General features: G+C 40.4%; 1 protein-coding gene across 1 annotated transcript; it reads left to right on the top strand.

The window, feature by feature from the left end:
• The first annotated feature begins 93 nt into the window (after positions 1-93).
• dhrs12la (dehydrogenase/reductase 12-like a) lies at positions 94-18,252 on the top strand. The gene is made up of 10 exons (XM_003456943.5): positions 94-249; positions 2,175-2,308; positions 4,781-4,863; positions 4,976-5,071; positions 5,152-5,233; positions 5,331-5,392; positions 6,806-6,910; positions 7,655-7,745; positions 7,873-8,010; positions 17,313-18,252. The coding sequence occupies exons 1-10, from the start codon at positions 104-106 to the stop codon at positions 17,426-17,428; spliced, it is 1,053 nt and encodes a 350-aa protein (XP_003456991.3). The 5' UTR covers positions 94-103; the 3' UTR covers positions 17,429-18,252.
• The last annotated feature ends 377 nt before the right edge of the window (positions 18,253-18,629 follow it).

Below are 18,629 nucleotides of genomic sequence, written 5' to 3'. Positions count from 1 at the left end.
CTTACTGTCTTCCGGTTGGGGGGGAGGAGGTTTTTAGTATGATATTAAAAAGCGTTACTGTCCGCTGGTGTAATGTCTTAGTGCTGCCGCTGGGCGGCCGCTAATGTTTATTCACGAGCTACACGTGGTTTTGGTCCACGGTAAAAGCTGGAGAAGTGAGACGCGCATAGCGAGAGGCTTCCGGAGCAGCACCATGTCTCTGTACCGCAACTCCGCCTGGTTCCTGAAGGGAGTGACTGAGTTCACCAGGTAAGACATTTGTCCTGTTGTGTGTGCGCTGTGGGAGCCGGAGAGAGTCTGTGACTGTGTCCTGCTGTGCATCCTCAGTAGTGTGTGTGTGTTTGTGTGGCGGATCAGCACTCAACAAAAGACTTTTCTTATAACTGAATGACTGAAAGCTGATGGTAAACTATTTTTAGCAAGCTTATTATAATCAGCTTAAATGTGAATAAAACAATTTTAGTTAATTAAAATAAAAATGAAAACCAGACCTTTGAAAGCATCCAATCCAACCCATGTTTAATGTAGTAAAATCTGGTATCACAAACTGCCTGATGAGAGTTTGATGGACGTTTTTATTGAGGCTTTGGATGTCTACAAGAGCTTTTGTGTCAACTGTTTTCAAAAAGTTCTGTTTGTAATATCTAAATTGATTTGACTAAACCTTGCCTCTGACATTTGGTGTAAATAAAATAAAAATTCATAAAGACTAAAACTAACACTGAAACTAATAAAAAAAAAAAAATCAAAACCAAGCATTTTCTAACAATACAAAGTAAACTGAAACAAAAAAAAACCACTCTGGAAACTAACTGAAACTAAACTGAATTAAAATCATGGTGGTCGTGGCTCAAGAGTTGGCAGTTCGTCTTGTTGCCGGAAGGTAATCGGAAGGTTGCCGGTTCGAGCCCCGGCTCCGACAGTCTCGGTCATTGTGTCCTTGGGGAAGACACTTCACCCGTTGCCTACTGGTGGTGGTCAGAGGGCCCGGTGGCGCCAGTGTCCGGCAGCCTCGCCTCTGTCAGTGCGCCCCAGGGCAGCTGTGGCTGCAATGTAGCTTGCCATCACCAGTGTGTGAATGGGTGGATGACTGAATGCAATGTAAAGCGCTTTGGGGTCCATAGGGACTAACTAAAGCGCTATACAAATACCATTTACCGAAAAAGTCAAAACGAAATAAAAATAAAAACTAATAAGAAAATACAAAACTAGAATAGCTCTAAATCATAGTGACAGTAAGAAACGCCCACTGAAAGCAGTGTAAAGTATGAATAGATTATGGGGGTGGCTGCTGATAAATGCTTCCTAATGTTAAAGTGAATGTAAATTTCTGTGAATTAACTGTAAGTGTTACAGCACACCTAAAGTATTACTGTGTTACAGTAATATCTTAATGATGAGTTTTGATGTTTGACGTTTGAAAGTGTGAAAATGAGGCTGAGTCGTGGTATATGATCACAGATGGAAGGTTTTAGCAACAGACCCCTGAACATCACAGATTTGTGAATCAGTGTACACTTTATAGTGACTAAGCAAGAGGTTTGTAGGACCATAACTCGGTTTTTGAATGATAACAGGGCTCTAAGAGCTTTATCAGTCTTATGTGATCTATTGCAGCCCCGAGATGCCTTTCCTCATCAGTACACAGCAAGCCAAGTGTTCTGAAGAGGTGCTTTCGTGATTGTTTCCCTTCACTCCTTTGTTCTGTGTTATCTTATTCTCCCAGAGAGCTGCCCGGCAACCCGCTCTGACCCTGCACTAATAGCTCTCTGCATGACACCATCGAACAGAGCAGGCATTTAACCTCAGTAATTCTCTCTCTGCCTGTCCCCTTTATGCCCCACTTTGACCCCTCTTAACAATGCCATCTAAGACAATGGGGGGAATTGAGGTCCTTGGTGGCACACACGCTTAGACACACGCATACTCATAAATGACTGCTGTTGTCACCGCCATCACTCTCATCTCAAACCTCTCCTTGACAGAGACGATGCCAGGCACACGCTTTCCTTCATTGTATCTGTACAGTAAAGCTGTGAGGACATTTACAGTCAGCAGGATGATCTCAAACACTCACCCCTCAAACACAGAGGCAGAGCTAAATCTGATGGCAGCAGCAACTAAGCAGGCAGCTGGTATATATATGAAATGCTGTGAGTGTTGATGTTTTACAGGAATGCCTTCTTATCAGCGTCTAAGCGGTTTGCGGAGAAGGACCTGGAGGTGTCTGTGGCTGGACGTTCCTTTATGATAACAGGAGCCAACAGTGGCATCGGAAAAGCCACTGCCATGGCCATTGCCAAGAGAGGTACCACTCCTATGACCCTGTTTGTCTACAAATCAGCTCAAACACGGCAGACATCAAAGCAACGCATAGTAAAATCGCTGAATTAAAACTCTTGCATTGTTGTCAAGAGTGACAGAGGTTGTCACAGGAGCAGCTGTGCAAATGTTTGTTAGTCATGGCATTTTCCCAAATAGTGATAATTTGTGGACCAAAGAAAAACTTAGAAGAGAAAAAAGAAGCAATATGCATATCCATATGGATCTGTCAATTCATAAAAGGCCCAACTCCACATTTTTTAAAAACGCCAATTCCAACACTAAAAAACACTCAAAAACTCAAGTTTTTTTTTTTTTGTAGTTTTACAACACACAAAAGTTGGGGTACTATGTAAAATGTAATGGTTTGCAAATCTCATAAATACAGATGTTAAACATTTAAACATCAGTTGTTCAAACTGATGCATAATTTTAAGATAAATAAGATCTTGAATTTGATGGCAGCAACACGCCACATAAAAGTTGATTGTCACAGTGTAGTGATTGTTTTTTTCTTTTCATGATGCTCCAAATGTTTCAGCTGGGGAAAGGTCTGGACTGCAGGCAGGCCGGCTCAGCCCCCCACTCTACTACTATAAAGCCATGCTGTTGTAACAGTATGCGGTTTAACATTGTCAAGCTGAAATATGCAGGGCCTTCACTGAAAAAGACATTGTCTGGATAAGAACTTTAACCTTGATGTGTGGATGGCACAATGAGCTGTGATCATAGACAGTGATTTCTGGAAGTTTTCCTGATCCACTGATATCCACGACAGAATCAAGTCTGTTTTTAATGCAGTCCTCGGGGGCCTGAGGATTACGGACATCCAATAATAATTTTCTGTCTTGTGTTTTGCGCAGAGAATCCGATTACTTTTTTTCAAGTAATGAGTAAAGTAAGGGATTACTATTCCAAAAAGGTAATTAGATTACTGTTACTTTCCCGTAAGCACGCTGCGTTATTAAACCGTGATTTTGTTTGGGAGGGTGTCTCATGACAATGACGTACGAGCGTGCAACGTCCATGATGTGTGTAGATCAGCAATGGAGTGCAGGAGAGAGTACGACCATCCAGTGTTTAAAGCTTGGAAGTACTTACATTTGATTCCGTAAAAAGTGACAAAAACTTTAGCGTCTGGTATACACTCTGCGTGGGAAGAAAACTTCTTTCTACAGCGAAAAATTAAACTTCCAATCTGAGCAAGCACCTAGCACACTGCCAAGGGAATGTGAAATTCACAGAGAAACCCCCGGATCCCCCCACTGACATGACAGCACCGGGCGAACCTCCACCCGCCCCATTCCTCCTAAACAGGTGAAAAAAGACTTAAGGGCGACGGGACTTGGTGCTGCTGAATCTTTGATTTCATTTATTTTTTGCTGTATTTTACTTGCATTTATTTGAAAGAGTGAGTGTAAACACAAAAAATATTTTATTTTATATGCTGGAATATGCAGAAAATTGGTTTAAATGTTAAAGAATTTCTTTAAGTCAAAGACAGCTGCATATAATTAAATTTTTGCTTGATGCAATGTGCATAAAGTTAAAGATTAAAACTAATAAAACAAGTTTAAAAAAAAGAGACTTTTTCATTTGATTCGATTTTATATGATGGATTCTGCAGAAAAAACAGAATTAGGCTGAAAGGTCTATTCCTTTATTATGTATTCAGGTTATGTATCATGTTTTTAAAAAGTCACTAAGTAATAAAGTAACTAATTACTTTTGAAAATAAGTAATCAGTAAAGTAACGGGATTTCTTTCTTGGAGAAGTAATTAGTAGCAAATTATTTATTTTCAAGTAACTTGACCAACACTGCTTTTGTGCACAGAGATCTCTCTCTCCAGTTCATCGAATCTTTTGATGATATCATCTACAGGAGATGATTAGATTGATTAGGTTTAAGAAAATAATTCTCAAATTTTCCACAATTTCCAGACAGTCTTTTCCAGATTGGTGAACTCTACTTCAGAGTAATTGTGTCTCTAAGATGCTCTTTTTTATACCTAATCATGTTACCAACCTGTTGCCAAGTAACCTAATTAGTTGCAAACTGTTCCTCCAGCTGTTTCGTTTTAGTACCACTTACTGTTCCAGCCTTTTGCTGTGCTCTCCTAACTTTTTTAGGGGACTGTTGCTGTCATTAATTCAAAATGAGGAAATATTTTTTTGTCTTAAATTTCTGGAAGTGGGGTTGTATTTGAGCAGCTAATAGCTAAAACAAAGTATATTCACAATCAAGTAATCTCTCAAGTGCAGGTTTTAAGGAAGCAAACCGTCCAAAAGAGTGGCCACAAAGCACATTGATGCTCCTTAAAAGACTTTCATGTTTAAAGATTGTAGTATTCATTGAATTTTTCAGGAAAAGGTTGTTTTTAAGGTCATTCTTTATCTTGTCATTGTATTCAACTGCTTATTTCCGTTGCTAGTACCATGATTTAATCTTTGTCACAGGTGGAACGATCCACATGGTGTGCAGGAATAAGGACAAAGCTGAGGAGGCAAGGGCTGATATTGTCAAGGAGACTGGAAATAAAGTACAGTGTGACTCTCTTTTCATCAACAAGAAAGACTTCCACAGACAACCTTCAGTTTTACACCAGATTTGACATTGATATTCATTCTGCTAAATGTCTGGTGTCATTACAGGAGGTCTATGTTCATATCCTCGACCTGTCTGAGACCAAGAAGGTCTGGGAGTTTGCTGAGGGCTTTAAGAGGAAGTACAAGTCTCTCAATGTACTGGTGAGCAACATGTTAGTCTTTGGGGGGGGGTTGTCCTGGCAACTGCAACCACTGAATGATCATATATTGATATGTTTTAGATCAATAATGCGGGTGTCATCATGAGCCAGAGGGATCTGAATGCAGAGGGGCTTGAGAAAAGCTTTGCTACTAATGTCCTGGGTGAGTCAAAGATTAGACAAGAGGTATGAAGACCAGTCTGATGAAAGGGAAAAACGGAAGATAGTTAATTTGTACTTCAATGTTTGGTCTTTTTCAGGGGTTTACATTCTCACCAAGAGTCTCATTCCACTGCTGGAGAAGAGTGCGGACCCCAGAGTGGTGAGTCTGATGATTCAACCCATGTTCACTGTCAGTCCACATAAAGTATGCACTCCTACAATATTTTGCTTGGAAAATGGGACATAGGTAGGTGATTTATTGAACCTTGTGCCAGAATACATGGAAATAAAGTATATAAGACCTCAACTGTGCAAAATTCTAACAAGCTGAAAAGTTAGTATTTGATATGACTGCCTTTGTTCTTCGACTCAGCCTGAACGCTGTTTGGCAATCTCTCTTTTAATTTCTTTAAGTAGTTTTCAGCAATAGTTCTCCAGGTTTCTTAAAGGACATTCAAAGCTCTTCTTTGCTTTGCTGTCTGTCAAGATGATCCCACCCTGAAGCATCAGCCTTTTCCCTCAGTTTCCCTTCTTTAAGAATGGCTTTTTGACAGTCAGTGAGACCACTTCTGATGAGGCTTCAGTGAACTGAAGGCCCAGATGCATCCCTCAGGTCCTCCTGTTTCCTAAAGACATTACTTAATATACTGCTTTACATCTTTTAGGCCTGTCACTTCTTTTGTCCTTTACTTGTCTAGCTTCCTCAATTCTTTAAGGACACGCTTTTTTGTAGATTCAATTAAAAAATGCAAACAAATAATTTTTTTTTATTGACAAGCTGCTAGTAAGAAAGTGTCAAAAGATGCAGTTTAAAATCATTCTATTCAACAACATTGGTTCATCCCTTGTGTTATGTGCATTTTTATGCTTGAAAGATTAATATGTCACTGTTTAGCGGCTTAACAAACAAAAAAATCACTCCTCTAAAAATGCTCATCTACAAGGCCTAGAGTGAAAATCTGTGGAAAAGTAGCCAATGTCCAAAGAAAAACCCCAGAAACCTGAAGAACTTATGCTCAAGACCACTTTTAAAATTTTTAAAAACTTTTAAGTCCCTGTAAGCAAAACAAAAAGAAATGAGGAGTGTCTCAAGAGTTTTGCACACTATTGTATATTGTTTTCAGAAACAGTCAGTAAAATATGAGGCACTGGCCAAAATAACTTCGACAATGTAGGTTTTTGAACGAAATCATTACCTGCAATCAGGTAATGAGTCTAAGCTGCTGCATGAGGGCTATTTAATGGGTGGACATGGATTTGCACAAGTAAACATTGCAATAACACAATGACAAATAAAATACTAGGTGGCAACACTTAATGCAGGATTAAATGCAGTTGTAGTGATAATAGAGGGTTTGGGATTTTTTTTTAAGGAGAACAGATACGATTGTTGTAAGTGTGGTTTATTTAGCTTTCTGTATTTGTGATCTGGTTTCAGTACTTTTTTGCTCACTAAACAAAGCGTGTAGAGCTGTAACATTGGGTTTTAGGAAACTTTTTTAAGTGTGAATAATTTGGGGGGGGGGGGGGGGGGGGGGGGTCTACAGAGTAATCCTTATTCCTTTGTGTTCAGATCACAGTGTCATCAGGTGGAATGCTGGTGCAGAAGCTCAGGACAGGAAACCTGCAGTCTGAGAGAGGCCGCTACGACAGCACCATGGTCTACGCCCAGCACAAAGTAAGACCTGAACTGGAAGTCTAGTCTTCTGGTCATTGTATGCTGATCTATATACTGCTGAACATATTTATCTTTGGTATAGCTGACAGATGATTAAGTGATGATTTAGGAATAGATTTGGGATCCACATTATATCAGTGGTTTAAAAATGTATTTCACTTTTAGCTTACTGCTATGTCCAAACGAGAGACACCCTAAGTTGAAATTATTAGCTGATGAAGCGAAAATTAGCTGAACACGGTTTATTTGATTAATTGTGTCTTTTTTAAGCAAGGATCCTCCACTGTTTGCTCATCTTCCTAGGTTTATATGTGTATTGGTTAAATCCATATATTTAGCCACCTTCTGTCACAATCTGAAGCCTCTCACTCACCTAGTGGACACAGCAGTGAGAGAGAGCTTTTCCTGTGGCAGGAGAACAAGACACCATTGTGAAGCGTTATCAAGAGCTGCTGAATCTAATGGCAAAGTCTTTGAGTTGGAAGGTAAAGCAAACTGAGTTGATCACTGCTAAGGAGACGAGGCTTGTCACGGTGAGAGGGTACATATTATGAAGAGATAAACTTGCATTCCAGAATTCAAAACTGAAAACTTACCGGGTGAGCAAACGTCTGGGTTCAGCCCTGACTGGCAGTGTTAAAGGTGTGGTTCATCGCATGACAAAGACGAGCGTTCACAGTCGATCATTGAGGTACACGGACCATGCTAGATGCGCTCAGACGTGCTTGATGATGTGTGTTCCAGAGGCAGCAGGTGGTGATGACAGAGCAGCTGGCAAAAACTCACACTAACATCCACTTCTCCGTCATGCATCCTGGCTGGGTGGACACTCCAGGTACCACGCACTCGCATAAAGTAACATCCGAATGCTTTTACAGTTTACAAAAACATTAGATGTATTCCATCTGTGTGCGTATTTAAGTTGATTTGCTCTTTGTTACCTGCGTGTGTGTGTTTCCCAGCGGTGGCCAATGCTATGCCAGACTTTCATCAATCCATGAAGGACAGCCTGCGGACCCCAGAGCAGGGTGCCGACACAGTGGTATGGCTGGCTGTCTCTGAGGCTGCTGTCAAAAACCCCAGTGGACGTTTTTATCAGGGTATGTTTTACAATGCAAAATTATTTTTTTCCCTGTATATCAACACAAAAATCCAAGATAAATGATCAAGATTTCCATTTAGGAATGTAAATGGGTAAGACAGAGAGAATAACACAGCTGAATTGTGCATTAAAAACAGTAGTGAGATGAATGTGCTGCATGGGGTGTGCGTATGTGTGGATTTGGCCTGTGTCCATTGCAGCTGGAGGGGACTGCTTTGGTGCCAGATACCACCAAGGAGCACTCACACACGGATGCACTTTTTCATACACACACTCACAAAATGTCCCTAGCGGCCTTGAAGAGAACAGTTGTTGTCTGACAGCACTCTTCAAGCTAGACATACATACTGCACTTATAATAATAATTTCATAATAATAAAACCAAAAGTGACAGCATCTTACTGTAGCAACTTACTGTAACAAATTAGAGCCATAGATGACTCTAATTTGTTAAAATTTTAATTAAGGTAAAACAGAAGTAATTTAATTCGGTCCCAATCGTTCCTCTGGTACACCAGACGTTGACTTTGCTCCTCTGACTGCTCACCTGAAGAGCTCGGTTACTAATCTTGGGGTAAAACTCGACATTGCACTTAGTTTTGATGGCCACGTCGTAAATGAGGTGGTGAAATCTTCATTCTGACACCTCAGACGTTTGTCAAAGGTTAAGCCTTTTCTTTCCAGGCATGACTTGGAAATTGTCATTCATGCTTTTATAACCTCATGCTTGGATTACTGCAACTCCCTTTTAATAGGGGATGGCCAGGGCACTTTGTCAAGCCTGCAACTGGTGCAGAATGCTGCGGCACGCTTTTTAACTGGTAAAAGAAAATTTGAGCATATTACTCCAGTTCTGGCCTCCTTACACTGGCTTCCAATTGAATTTAGGATCTATTTTAAAATTATTTTACTGTTTTTTTTTAATCCTTAAATGGTCTCGCACCTGTATATTTGTTCAGTCTGCTGAAGCCCTATGTCCCTACTTATTAACCCTGGTCAGCTGAGCAGCTGTTCCTCTCAGTCCCTAAAACATGGCTAAAACTTAGAGGAGGTTTCTCTATTGTGGCCCTGAAGCTTTGAAATGCTCGTCCTCTTCACATTAGGCAATCTACTTCAGTGCTGGTCTTTAAATCCAGGTTAAAAACGAATTTTTATTTGCTGACTATGGACTCAATGGGTAACTGACACTGTGTTGTTTTTAAAGTGCTATATAAATAAGTTATGGTATGGTAACAACTGCCTGCTTGAGCTTTTGCCACCTGATATACTCTGAAATTCAGACATATCTGAGGTGTTGGTGTAAGTGTTGGCGCCGCTTTTGTGGCGACCTGCAGCAGGCGTTTATTGTGTTTTCTAACTTTGTGGGGGGAGTTTTGTTGTTTTTTTAATTCATTTATTTTTTGAAACTTTGCTTTTAACCTTGTTTTTAACTTGTGAGTCAACGGATTGTTTCCCTGATTTGTTTCTCATGTGGTTTTCTCCAAGATGGAGATTTTCTATCCTTTATTCATTCTCACAAACAATTACTTGCACACGCGAGGCACTCTGGATGGTGTCATTCTAACTTTCTAGCTCCTAACTTTATTTTTTATGTGATTTTAACTATTGTAATCTTAAGAAATCACTGTACAATTTCTTTCAATACCTCACCTGTCCTACAAGGCATAATAAAACGCTGGATTTGTGTTACGGACCAGTTAAGGGGGCATATAAGTCTGTGGCTGGACCGGCACTAGGTTCTTCAGATCACACCATTGTTTACCTCCCCCCTGTTTATAGACCTGTGATTAAGAGGGAGATGGTCTGTGTGAAGCGGTCAAAAGTCTGGACAAAAGACAGATCTCTTGCCCTTCACTGGTGTTTCGATTGCACTGACTGGTCCTTGTTTCAATAGAGCTCTTCTGACTTGGATGAATTTATTGATGTGGTGTGTAGCTACATTCCTTTTTGTAAAGACTCTGTGATTCCATCTAGAGGATTTAAGACTTTCCCCAATAACAAACCGTGGCTCTCCAAAGACATCAAGGATCTGATTCTTAAAAGGAAAATTGCTTTTAATGAGGTTGACGTTTCCACTGCGAAGATTTTGAGGACGGAGGTGAAGGCTGTAGTAAAGAGGCCTAAGATGAGGTACAAAAATAAGATTGAGGCAGAACTCAGTAGTAATAACCTTAAGAGAGCTTGGTATGGTATGGAAACCATGACCGGGCTACAAATGAAGGGTAGCTGTAACATTTCCTTAGATGGGTTTACCTCCGACAAACATTTGGCAGATAGTTAGTATTTAATCTTCGTTTTGAGAATCTTGATCATTCTATGCAGACGAGTACACTAAGAGAAAAGACTACCACTTATCATTTTGTATTGATGAGAGAGGTGTAGCTAATCTCTTTAGACACACTAAGGGTAAGAGTCCTGGACCTGACAACATCTGTGGACAGGTACTGAAAACTTGTGCGGATCAGTTGAGTGTGATTTTTTCACTTTCTTTAGAGTTACAGACAATACCTGAGATTTCAAAACATGCTGTCATTGTTCCAGCTGCTAAGGGCAGTTCCCCTAAGGTACTGAATGATTTTAGACCTGTGGCTCTGACTTCTTTATTGATGAAGTCCTTTGAGAAGATACTTAAGAAAGAGATTTTAATGTCAGCTGAACATCACCTTGACCCCTTCCAGTTCGCCTATAGGGCAGGAAGGAGGATGCTGTTGTCACACTCCTGCATTTCTTGTATAAGGAACTTGAGGGCCCTAACACTCATGCAAGATTATTATTTGTTGACTTTTCATCTGCATTCAACACAATTCAGCCCTCCTCACTTGCTGATAGGCTTTATAATCATTTTTTCTTGATCGTAGTCTGATCAGTTGGGTACTAGACTTTTTGACTAATAGGTCACAATGTGTGAAAGTGAAGAGTGTACTTTCTGATGTGGCCATGGACAGGTTGTAGAAGATTTTGTGGCTTGGTGTGATGAGTCCTTCCTTTCATTAAATACGTCAAAAACAAAAGACATGATTGTTGATTTTAGGAAGTCCTCTCATAGCTGATCGCCTACTATTATTAAATTATGTGTGCATCCAAGCAACTTCTTCAGTCTTGGACTTCTTCAGACTGAAGAAGTCACTTGGATGAGTGACAAAACGTTTCTCCCATTGAAAATGCTACATCCAGATGAACAGAATCAACCTTTTTGAGATTTCCCAGTGGTTTCCTATATTTGGCTGGCTTCTGTTATATAAGAAGCAAGACCCTCAAGAGGTTGTAAATAAATATATACCTTAATAATTTAGCATTACGTTAGGAAATTTTTAATTCCCGAAGTCATGAAAACCGATCAAACTGATCAAACATAGAACATTTAAATAATTCTACTGTAATCCAATAAGAATGTGTCAGAATGTGTTTGAATATAATGTTTCCTGTTTTATATCCATGTGGGCTTTGTTTGATGGATTGACCTCAGTGTCAGTCATCTATTTTAGTGTATGGGTGCAGAAAACGTGTGTGATGTTCACATGACCACCTTATAACGTGCTTCCAGCGGAAATGATGAAGGACAACAAAATCCGTGCTCCTTGTTATGTGAAAAATCTGAAAGTAATTTGAAACAAATATGTGGCTGAAGTATACAAGCACAGTGAAAATCTTCTGAAGTCTTAGTGTACCCCTGTGTGTTGACACAGACTGTGCCCCTGCGGAGCTGCAGCAGAGGATCAGTAACGCAAAGGAAACAATAAACAGAAAAGAGAAGCACAAAAAAATCAAAGATAAAAAACAAAAACGTCATGAAAAGCACAGCCCAGTGGTCCACCATCAGGAACGAAAACCGAGTTTTCAATGGGCACACTCTGTTTCAGTTCTTTTATGTTAACTTCACACATTTTCACGACTGGCTGAACGACCAAAAGTGGCACAAGCAGTAGTCCACAGACTGGTTGTCTGTGACACTGCCCCCTGGTGATAGTAAACATCTACAACATTTTGATGTCAAACTACAAAGCCTGGCAGTAGGCTCTACATAGGACCACTATGTTGTCATGAGTGATGACACCAGCTCCCCTTACTGTAACACAAGGCTGCATATAACATGAAACCATTCTTTCTATAAAAATGTTCTCTTTTGTTTTTGCAATAGTAGAACAAAGAAAATGATTTTGAGTGACATAAAAAATACTATTCACATTTTTGCCAAAAGTATTTTTATTTAACTTTGCCTGTGATTACTTCAGAGTGTTAATGCAGGAGTGACATACCAGTGTCATTCAGAAATTTATTTGTGATAATTTACATGAATTTGCTGTACAATGCCCAAGTGCAGCAACAATAAATAAATCTTTATCTTAACTTTGTGCCCATGTACTGTTGCCTCAAGTTGGATTCACTTGAACTCAGTTTAGTTTAATTCTTAAATTAAGTAAAACATCCTTCTTGATGTGATGACCTCTGGTTGATTTATAATGTAATTTCTACCTCCTTTGCAGACTATTACTAGATTCCTGCCCTTGAAATGCCTCAGAGGCACTGCGGTTGCAGAACGCCCTCTATCCCTCCATAGTTTATGGTTCATGATGATGATATCTTTTGAAAACATCATCTCAGTCGCCTAAATTTTGTGAGCCATTCTTAATCAAAAAAGAGTTTGTCATTTGTCTTTTTTTTTTTTTTGCCTTTTCCAACATTAAATGAAAAGTTTGGGATTGCAGTGGCATGGAACAGCCCGAATAAATCCTTACTGTTGACTGAACTGTAGATTATCAATGATAGCGGAACAATTAAGATTGTGATATATGTGCAGTAAAATATATTTTTGGTGACATGGTTCTATTCTGGTAACTCCCAACTCATGCATGCATGGAGAGGCTAAGGTGGGAGAAGCAGCACATAAACCACAGCACAGAACATATGCCCATGAAATTATGCTTAATTTCCTGCTGTGGCTGACAGGGTGAAGGTGGGTTACAAAGCAGTTTGAAGGTTTGCTGCACCTGTGGGCTAGCTAAATCGGTTTTAATGCCTTTCCCAATGTAAGAGTTGCCATTTGGATGTTTAGAAGAGCATCAACTGGCACAGGCAATGAGGTTAGCTCACTGACAATGACTGTGGCTGAGCCTGCCTGAACCAATGCTATGACTGACGGTCAGTAAAAGCTTCTTTTTAGTAGAGCAGATTTCTTTGCAAGAATGTTCCAAACTATTGAACAGTACAAAATAATCAGTTTTACCACAATTTGTTTGATTGATGTGTTTTAATCCCCCCCCCCCTCTGTGCACACAAACACATGCACTGCTACTACCATACCTATTCCCTCTGCTCTCCTGGTCATTAAAATTCATTTGACTCACAACTGTCATAAAAGCATGTTGCTCACACTATGGCTATGTAGCTGGTCATATAAAAATGACTTACTTCCTTCATTCTGTTCATTAACGCCATAGTGGACCACTAAGATTTTATATAGTATGTAGTATATACATTATTTATTTTAATTATTAATATCTGGGTTTGTTTTATTTCGTTTTTTTGCACTACATTAGATATCCTCAAAATAGCATTGTCAAAAACAACAATAATGTTGCCATTTTTGTTATTTGTTTACCTCCTCCCTCTTGTTGTAATCTTTATGAAAAAACTAAAAAACACCTCTTAATGTTTCCAGTTTGGTGTATGGCGGGGTGCTGTGGACACCCAAGTTTGTGATTGCGTAGAATTTTCAAATCAATACCGTGGTTGCATCTACTGAAAATCTCAGTGACCTTGATTTCAAGGTCAGAGGTCAACTTTTCTGAAAATCAGAGGAGTTCCACATTTATAACATATATAAATTGATTATTGATTTCCAATTTGTATCGAATTTATCTGCCTTAATATGTTTTAGGTCTGATTGAAGGACTGATGTGATGGTAAGGTGTCCGCTGCTCCACTTTAAATATTGGTAAGAACTTGACACAGGTTTTAAGCAAAACTGTGCTCAAGTTCAAGACCATATTCTTTGGTTGTTTTGGTTGTTGTTGTTTTTAAGGCTTTGTAAAAAAAAATTCACAAGAATTGCTAGTTCCGCTAGAGTTTTGGTCACCCCAACAACCAGACGGTTCCCCATGAGCAAGCATTTAGCGACAGTGGGAAGGAAAAACTCCCTTTTAAAAGGAAGGAACCTTCGACAGAACCAGGCTCAGGAAGGGAAGCCATCTGCCGTGACTGGTTGGGGTGGGGGGAGTGAAAATTAAAAAAAAGAAAAAGCCAAAGTGATCATTATTGGAGCAGCTTAATTAATTTTTGCAGTGTAATTAGCTGTTAATATCCTTTTCCAACCCCAGTTTGTGTTTTTGTCACTTTTGCCCAGGGTCAAAGAAGCAATGCTGGAGATTGCTTCTGTGTGAAAAATGGTAAATGGCCTGTATTTGTATAGCGCTTTTTACTAGTCCCTAAGGACCCCAAAGTGCTTTACACAACCAGTCACACACACTGGTGATGGCAAGCAACATTGTAGCCACAGCCACCCTGGGGCGCACTGATAGAGGCAAGGCTGCCACCGGGCCCTCTGACCACCACCAGTAGGCAACGGGTGAAGTGTCGGAGCCGGGGCTTGAACCGGCAACCTTCCGATTACAAGGCGAACACCCAACTCTTGAGCCACGATTGCCCCTGTGTGGTCTTTCAGTGTCATACACGGGAACCTCTTAGAGAGACCAGGGTTGAAAAGGGGATGCCACATCCAAGGCCAACATCTGTTTTAATTTACATTTTCATGTCCTCTTCTAACCTTCATTATCTGTTCGAGGTCATCAAGACACTTAAGTTTAACATATTGAGTCTCCAGGGACTGTCTCGTATTTAAATTGTTTTTCGGTCTTAAATGTCCAGAGCTGTTGGTTGTAGCAGTCTTCAATGAAATAGTCATCAGTGTAGATGCCAGAGTCAAGAACATGATCTGGGAGCTGACCCTGAGTCATACAGACCCTGAGTCTGTATGATGAATTTCAATGCATCATAATCAACATTTCCAGGGTATTCCCCTGTAGCAAGCTCCACAGCTACCAGCCCCAGAGACCACATGTCAATAGCTACATTATAAGGAAGGCCATGCATAACCTCAGGTGCACTATAGCCAACCGTCCCCACACAGTCACAAGGATTCACTGCAGACGCAGGACATGCAAGGCCAAAGTCTATAAGTTCACAACCATTATGTTTCCAGGTTTGAGGTCAGCATGCACTATTCCCAGAGAACCCAGGTAGTCCCACAGGCATTGATCAAGGAGTTCAAAATTTAAGCAAACCCGCTCTCTGTCGAGGAAAAAAACGTTCCATTTAACAATGTTGGCGCCATCTGGATCCAACCTTCGCAGCTGCTCCAGGATGAAAATTTCCAGTTTTGCCTGTTGCCGAATTTCAGGGTTGTTCTTGTTGACTTTAATAGCCACAGCTTGGTTGGTTTTGTATCGCGACATTTGGCTACAATACCAAAGCCCCCTTCTCCAAGGACAGCCTCTACCTTGTAGTGGTTTTCCAAAATGCTCCCTTCAACTATTTTAAGCTCATCTGAGTTGAAGGATTGGTCGGCTGATGTGTTGACGTATAGTTGTTGAGAAAATTCAACCGAGCTTTGGAAACTGCAGTTGATTTTCTGTGATCTCTTGCTTTTGACGTTTGAAGGCTGCTGAAAGACCACAAGGTTTTGTCCCCTTGTGCTACTCATGTCAATGCACGGGGAACTCTTAGGGTCGAAAAAGGGATGCTGGAGAACCATCGAAGGTGTTAAAGAGATGTTGGCCTTGGATGGTTTGCATCCAAGGCCAACATCTGTTTAATTAGGTTGACAAATAAACTTTGGCCATGTTTCATGTCCTCTTCTAACCTTCATTATCTGTTCGAGGTCATCAAGACGTTTAAGTTTTAAATATTGAGTCTCCAGGGATTGATATCCTGTCTCGTACTGAAATTGGTGGTCGCTCTTAAATGTCCAGCGCTGTTTGTTGTAGCTGTCTTCAATGAAATAGTCATCAGTGTAGATGCCAGAGTCAAGAACATGATCTTTCGGCCTCATGTATCCATGAGGGCATCATTTGATGGATTGACTGCAGTGTCATTCATCTATTCTATGGGACACATTTCCATGCCATTCCAATGATTTATCCCAATGTCACATCCTCTAATTAAGTCTCTGTGATATGGAGTGCAGACAGAGGAGGAGCAATCAATCTCTCCTCTGTGGTCACAAGTGTAAATGTTTAGATGTACATCCATGTTACTTCCCATGTTAACTTGCACATCCATTAGAAGGAGCCAGCAGGTCTATAGACTCCCTCTGACCTGTTGGGCTTTTATCAGTGGGAGACCCTGCACCTGGACTCACACGTTTGTGTGCGTAGGTGTGATGAGTATGGATCAGTTCACAAGTGAGGGGAAAATTGTGTATTTTCTGTTACAGAGAACAAACTTTGATTTGTTTTACAGAATCATGGGTGTATACCCAAGTGTGACTTCCTTTGTGATTGTTTTTATGTCACAGGTCAGAACTGGGAGACACTGGAAGGTCGATGGGATCGTGACATAACCACCACAACCGTCTCCCAACACACACATACATACACACACACTCCTCTCTCCCATAAGGAATGCCATTTTTCAGTCTGACGCTGACTTTCCTGTTTGAATTAGAGGTGCAAACATCAGTCTGCTGTGATAAATGATGTTTATCCAGGGCCAAAGGATCAAGGCGACTGTAATATAGTGTAAATTGATGAAGAAACAAAGAGAGGCACAACAATTGAGAGTGGAAAAAAATCCCAATGAAGTCGACATTGTATTCTGGCCGCTACAAAGACAAAGAAGCTGAGTGTGAAGCAGAAACAAAGGGTTGGATGGATTTTAGCTTGAGTCAAAGAAGAGCAAGGCATGGGGGCATTAAGACTGTCTGGAGGCCACTCTTATCTCTTTCAATGAGAGGAATGCGTACACTCACAGAGAGAAAATTAAGAAGTGCATTGAAGGAGAAGCATGAACAAATCAATGAGCAGTTTAACACTGGTCAAAGGGGTGCAGGATACTTTTAGGGTAAGACACCTGGAGATCCAGGCTGGCGTTTGGATATGTGCCGACTTTCCTCGACAGGTTATATCAAGGCTGATTTAACTTCCTATTCCCCTTGATAAAAAGTAGAAATCAGTTTTCTTTGACATCAAAATCAAACCAGTGGTTGGTTAGACAACACAACAGTTTTTGTAAGTGCAACCCATCATGTTAACATCAGTGTGTGTGTGTGTGTGTGTGTGTGTGTGTGTGTGTGTGTTTCCACAGACCGGAAGATGGTGTCCACCCACCTGCCTTTGGCCTGGACCCACAGCTCCCCTCTGGAGGAACAAAAGTTAATGTCTGTACTGGAGGACTTAGCCAAGACGTTTCAGTCACACTAAGTCGGCAGGAGACCGGTACAACACTAACGCAACAAGTTTACATTGACTGAGGCTGGGCTCAGATTTCTTCTTTTTCTTTTTTTAAATAAAACAGATCAAGTTCCCCAGGTGATGGAGTGAGAATGAATCTTCAGTGATCATTTAAAGTGGCAATGCTATCTGTAGCCGCTGGTTTAAAGTAGGAGTGCGAGTGCTAAGATGTGTTTGGGAATCCCAGCCTCATAATGCCAAACTAAAGTCACAGATGATGAAGGGATTAGCGAGATTTGTAATGCTTTATTACTTACATAAAGAAGCTTTTTTATGTTTTTCAGACTTTATGAGGACTAAACACTTTATTGTAGAAGTGTTTGATAGTGATGCTTTTATAGGTGAGTTATTGTGTCGATTTGGAGATCCCTCATAAAGCACAGACAGCACAACCTGTCACTGAGACTTTATTAAAGTTGTCGATCAGATGGGAATCTGATGGGACCAAAGTCACACACGACTAGCCACGGGTTCAGTGTCCTGCTTGTGTTCTGATGACTTACAAACGTAAGCATGTGTGTTAGAAAGCTCTGTAAGTAACCTATGTATTTGCTTTACTGTAGTGTAGTTTTTGTAATGTTCAGGCTGAACCCAGACTGGTACTTGTGCTGTACTCTTTATGAGCTTAGACACAGTGCAGCAGCATCACTTGACACATGCAATAAAATCTGTAGATTTAAAATTTGGTGATATCTGCCGAGCACCTTAAAAAAACAAACAAACAAAGTTTTACTTACTGTGACTGCACTTGACTTTCTTGTAAATGCTTGCTTGAATAAAGAACAGCAGTGCTCGTTTTGTGTGAGTTTGTTCAACAGTTCTTACAAGTGGAAAGAAAAAACCCAACAACCCACAGTCAAAGAAAGATATCAAATATTTTATTGGGCATCATATTTTTCTTTCCGTGCTCTGGCCAGAGGGGACAGAAAGACTAAAGTCAGCTCCGTATTGTCAACAAAAGTATTTCAAAATACAGTTATCTGGAGATATTAACATCTTGTTTGGAATAGCAAGTGTCTTTTACAAGCAGTTGGGAGAGGAAAAAGTCAAGACAGAAATCAGCTTACAGAGTTTGATATTATGGGCAGTGGTGTTGTGGAATATGAGTCACGTTTTACATGTTAAAGTGGCCTCTCGTCCATTCTAGTGTTTGCTGAACTAAAAACGACAA

This window comes from Oreochromis niloticus, linkage group LG14 (assembly GCF_001858045.2).
Source record: "Oreochromis niloticus isolate F11D_XX linkage group LG14, O_niloticus_UMD_NMBU, whole genome shotgun sequence".
NCBI classification, from domain to species: domain Eukaryota; kingdom Metazoa; phylum Chordata; class Actinopteri; order Cichliformes; family Cichlidae; genus Oreochromis; species Oreochromis niloticus.
Note: the sequence above shows the minus strand (reverse complement) of the source record. Positions and strands in the feature narration are given on the sequence as shown.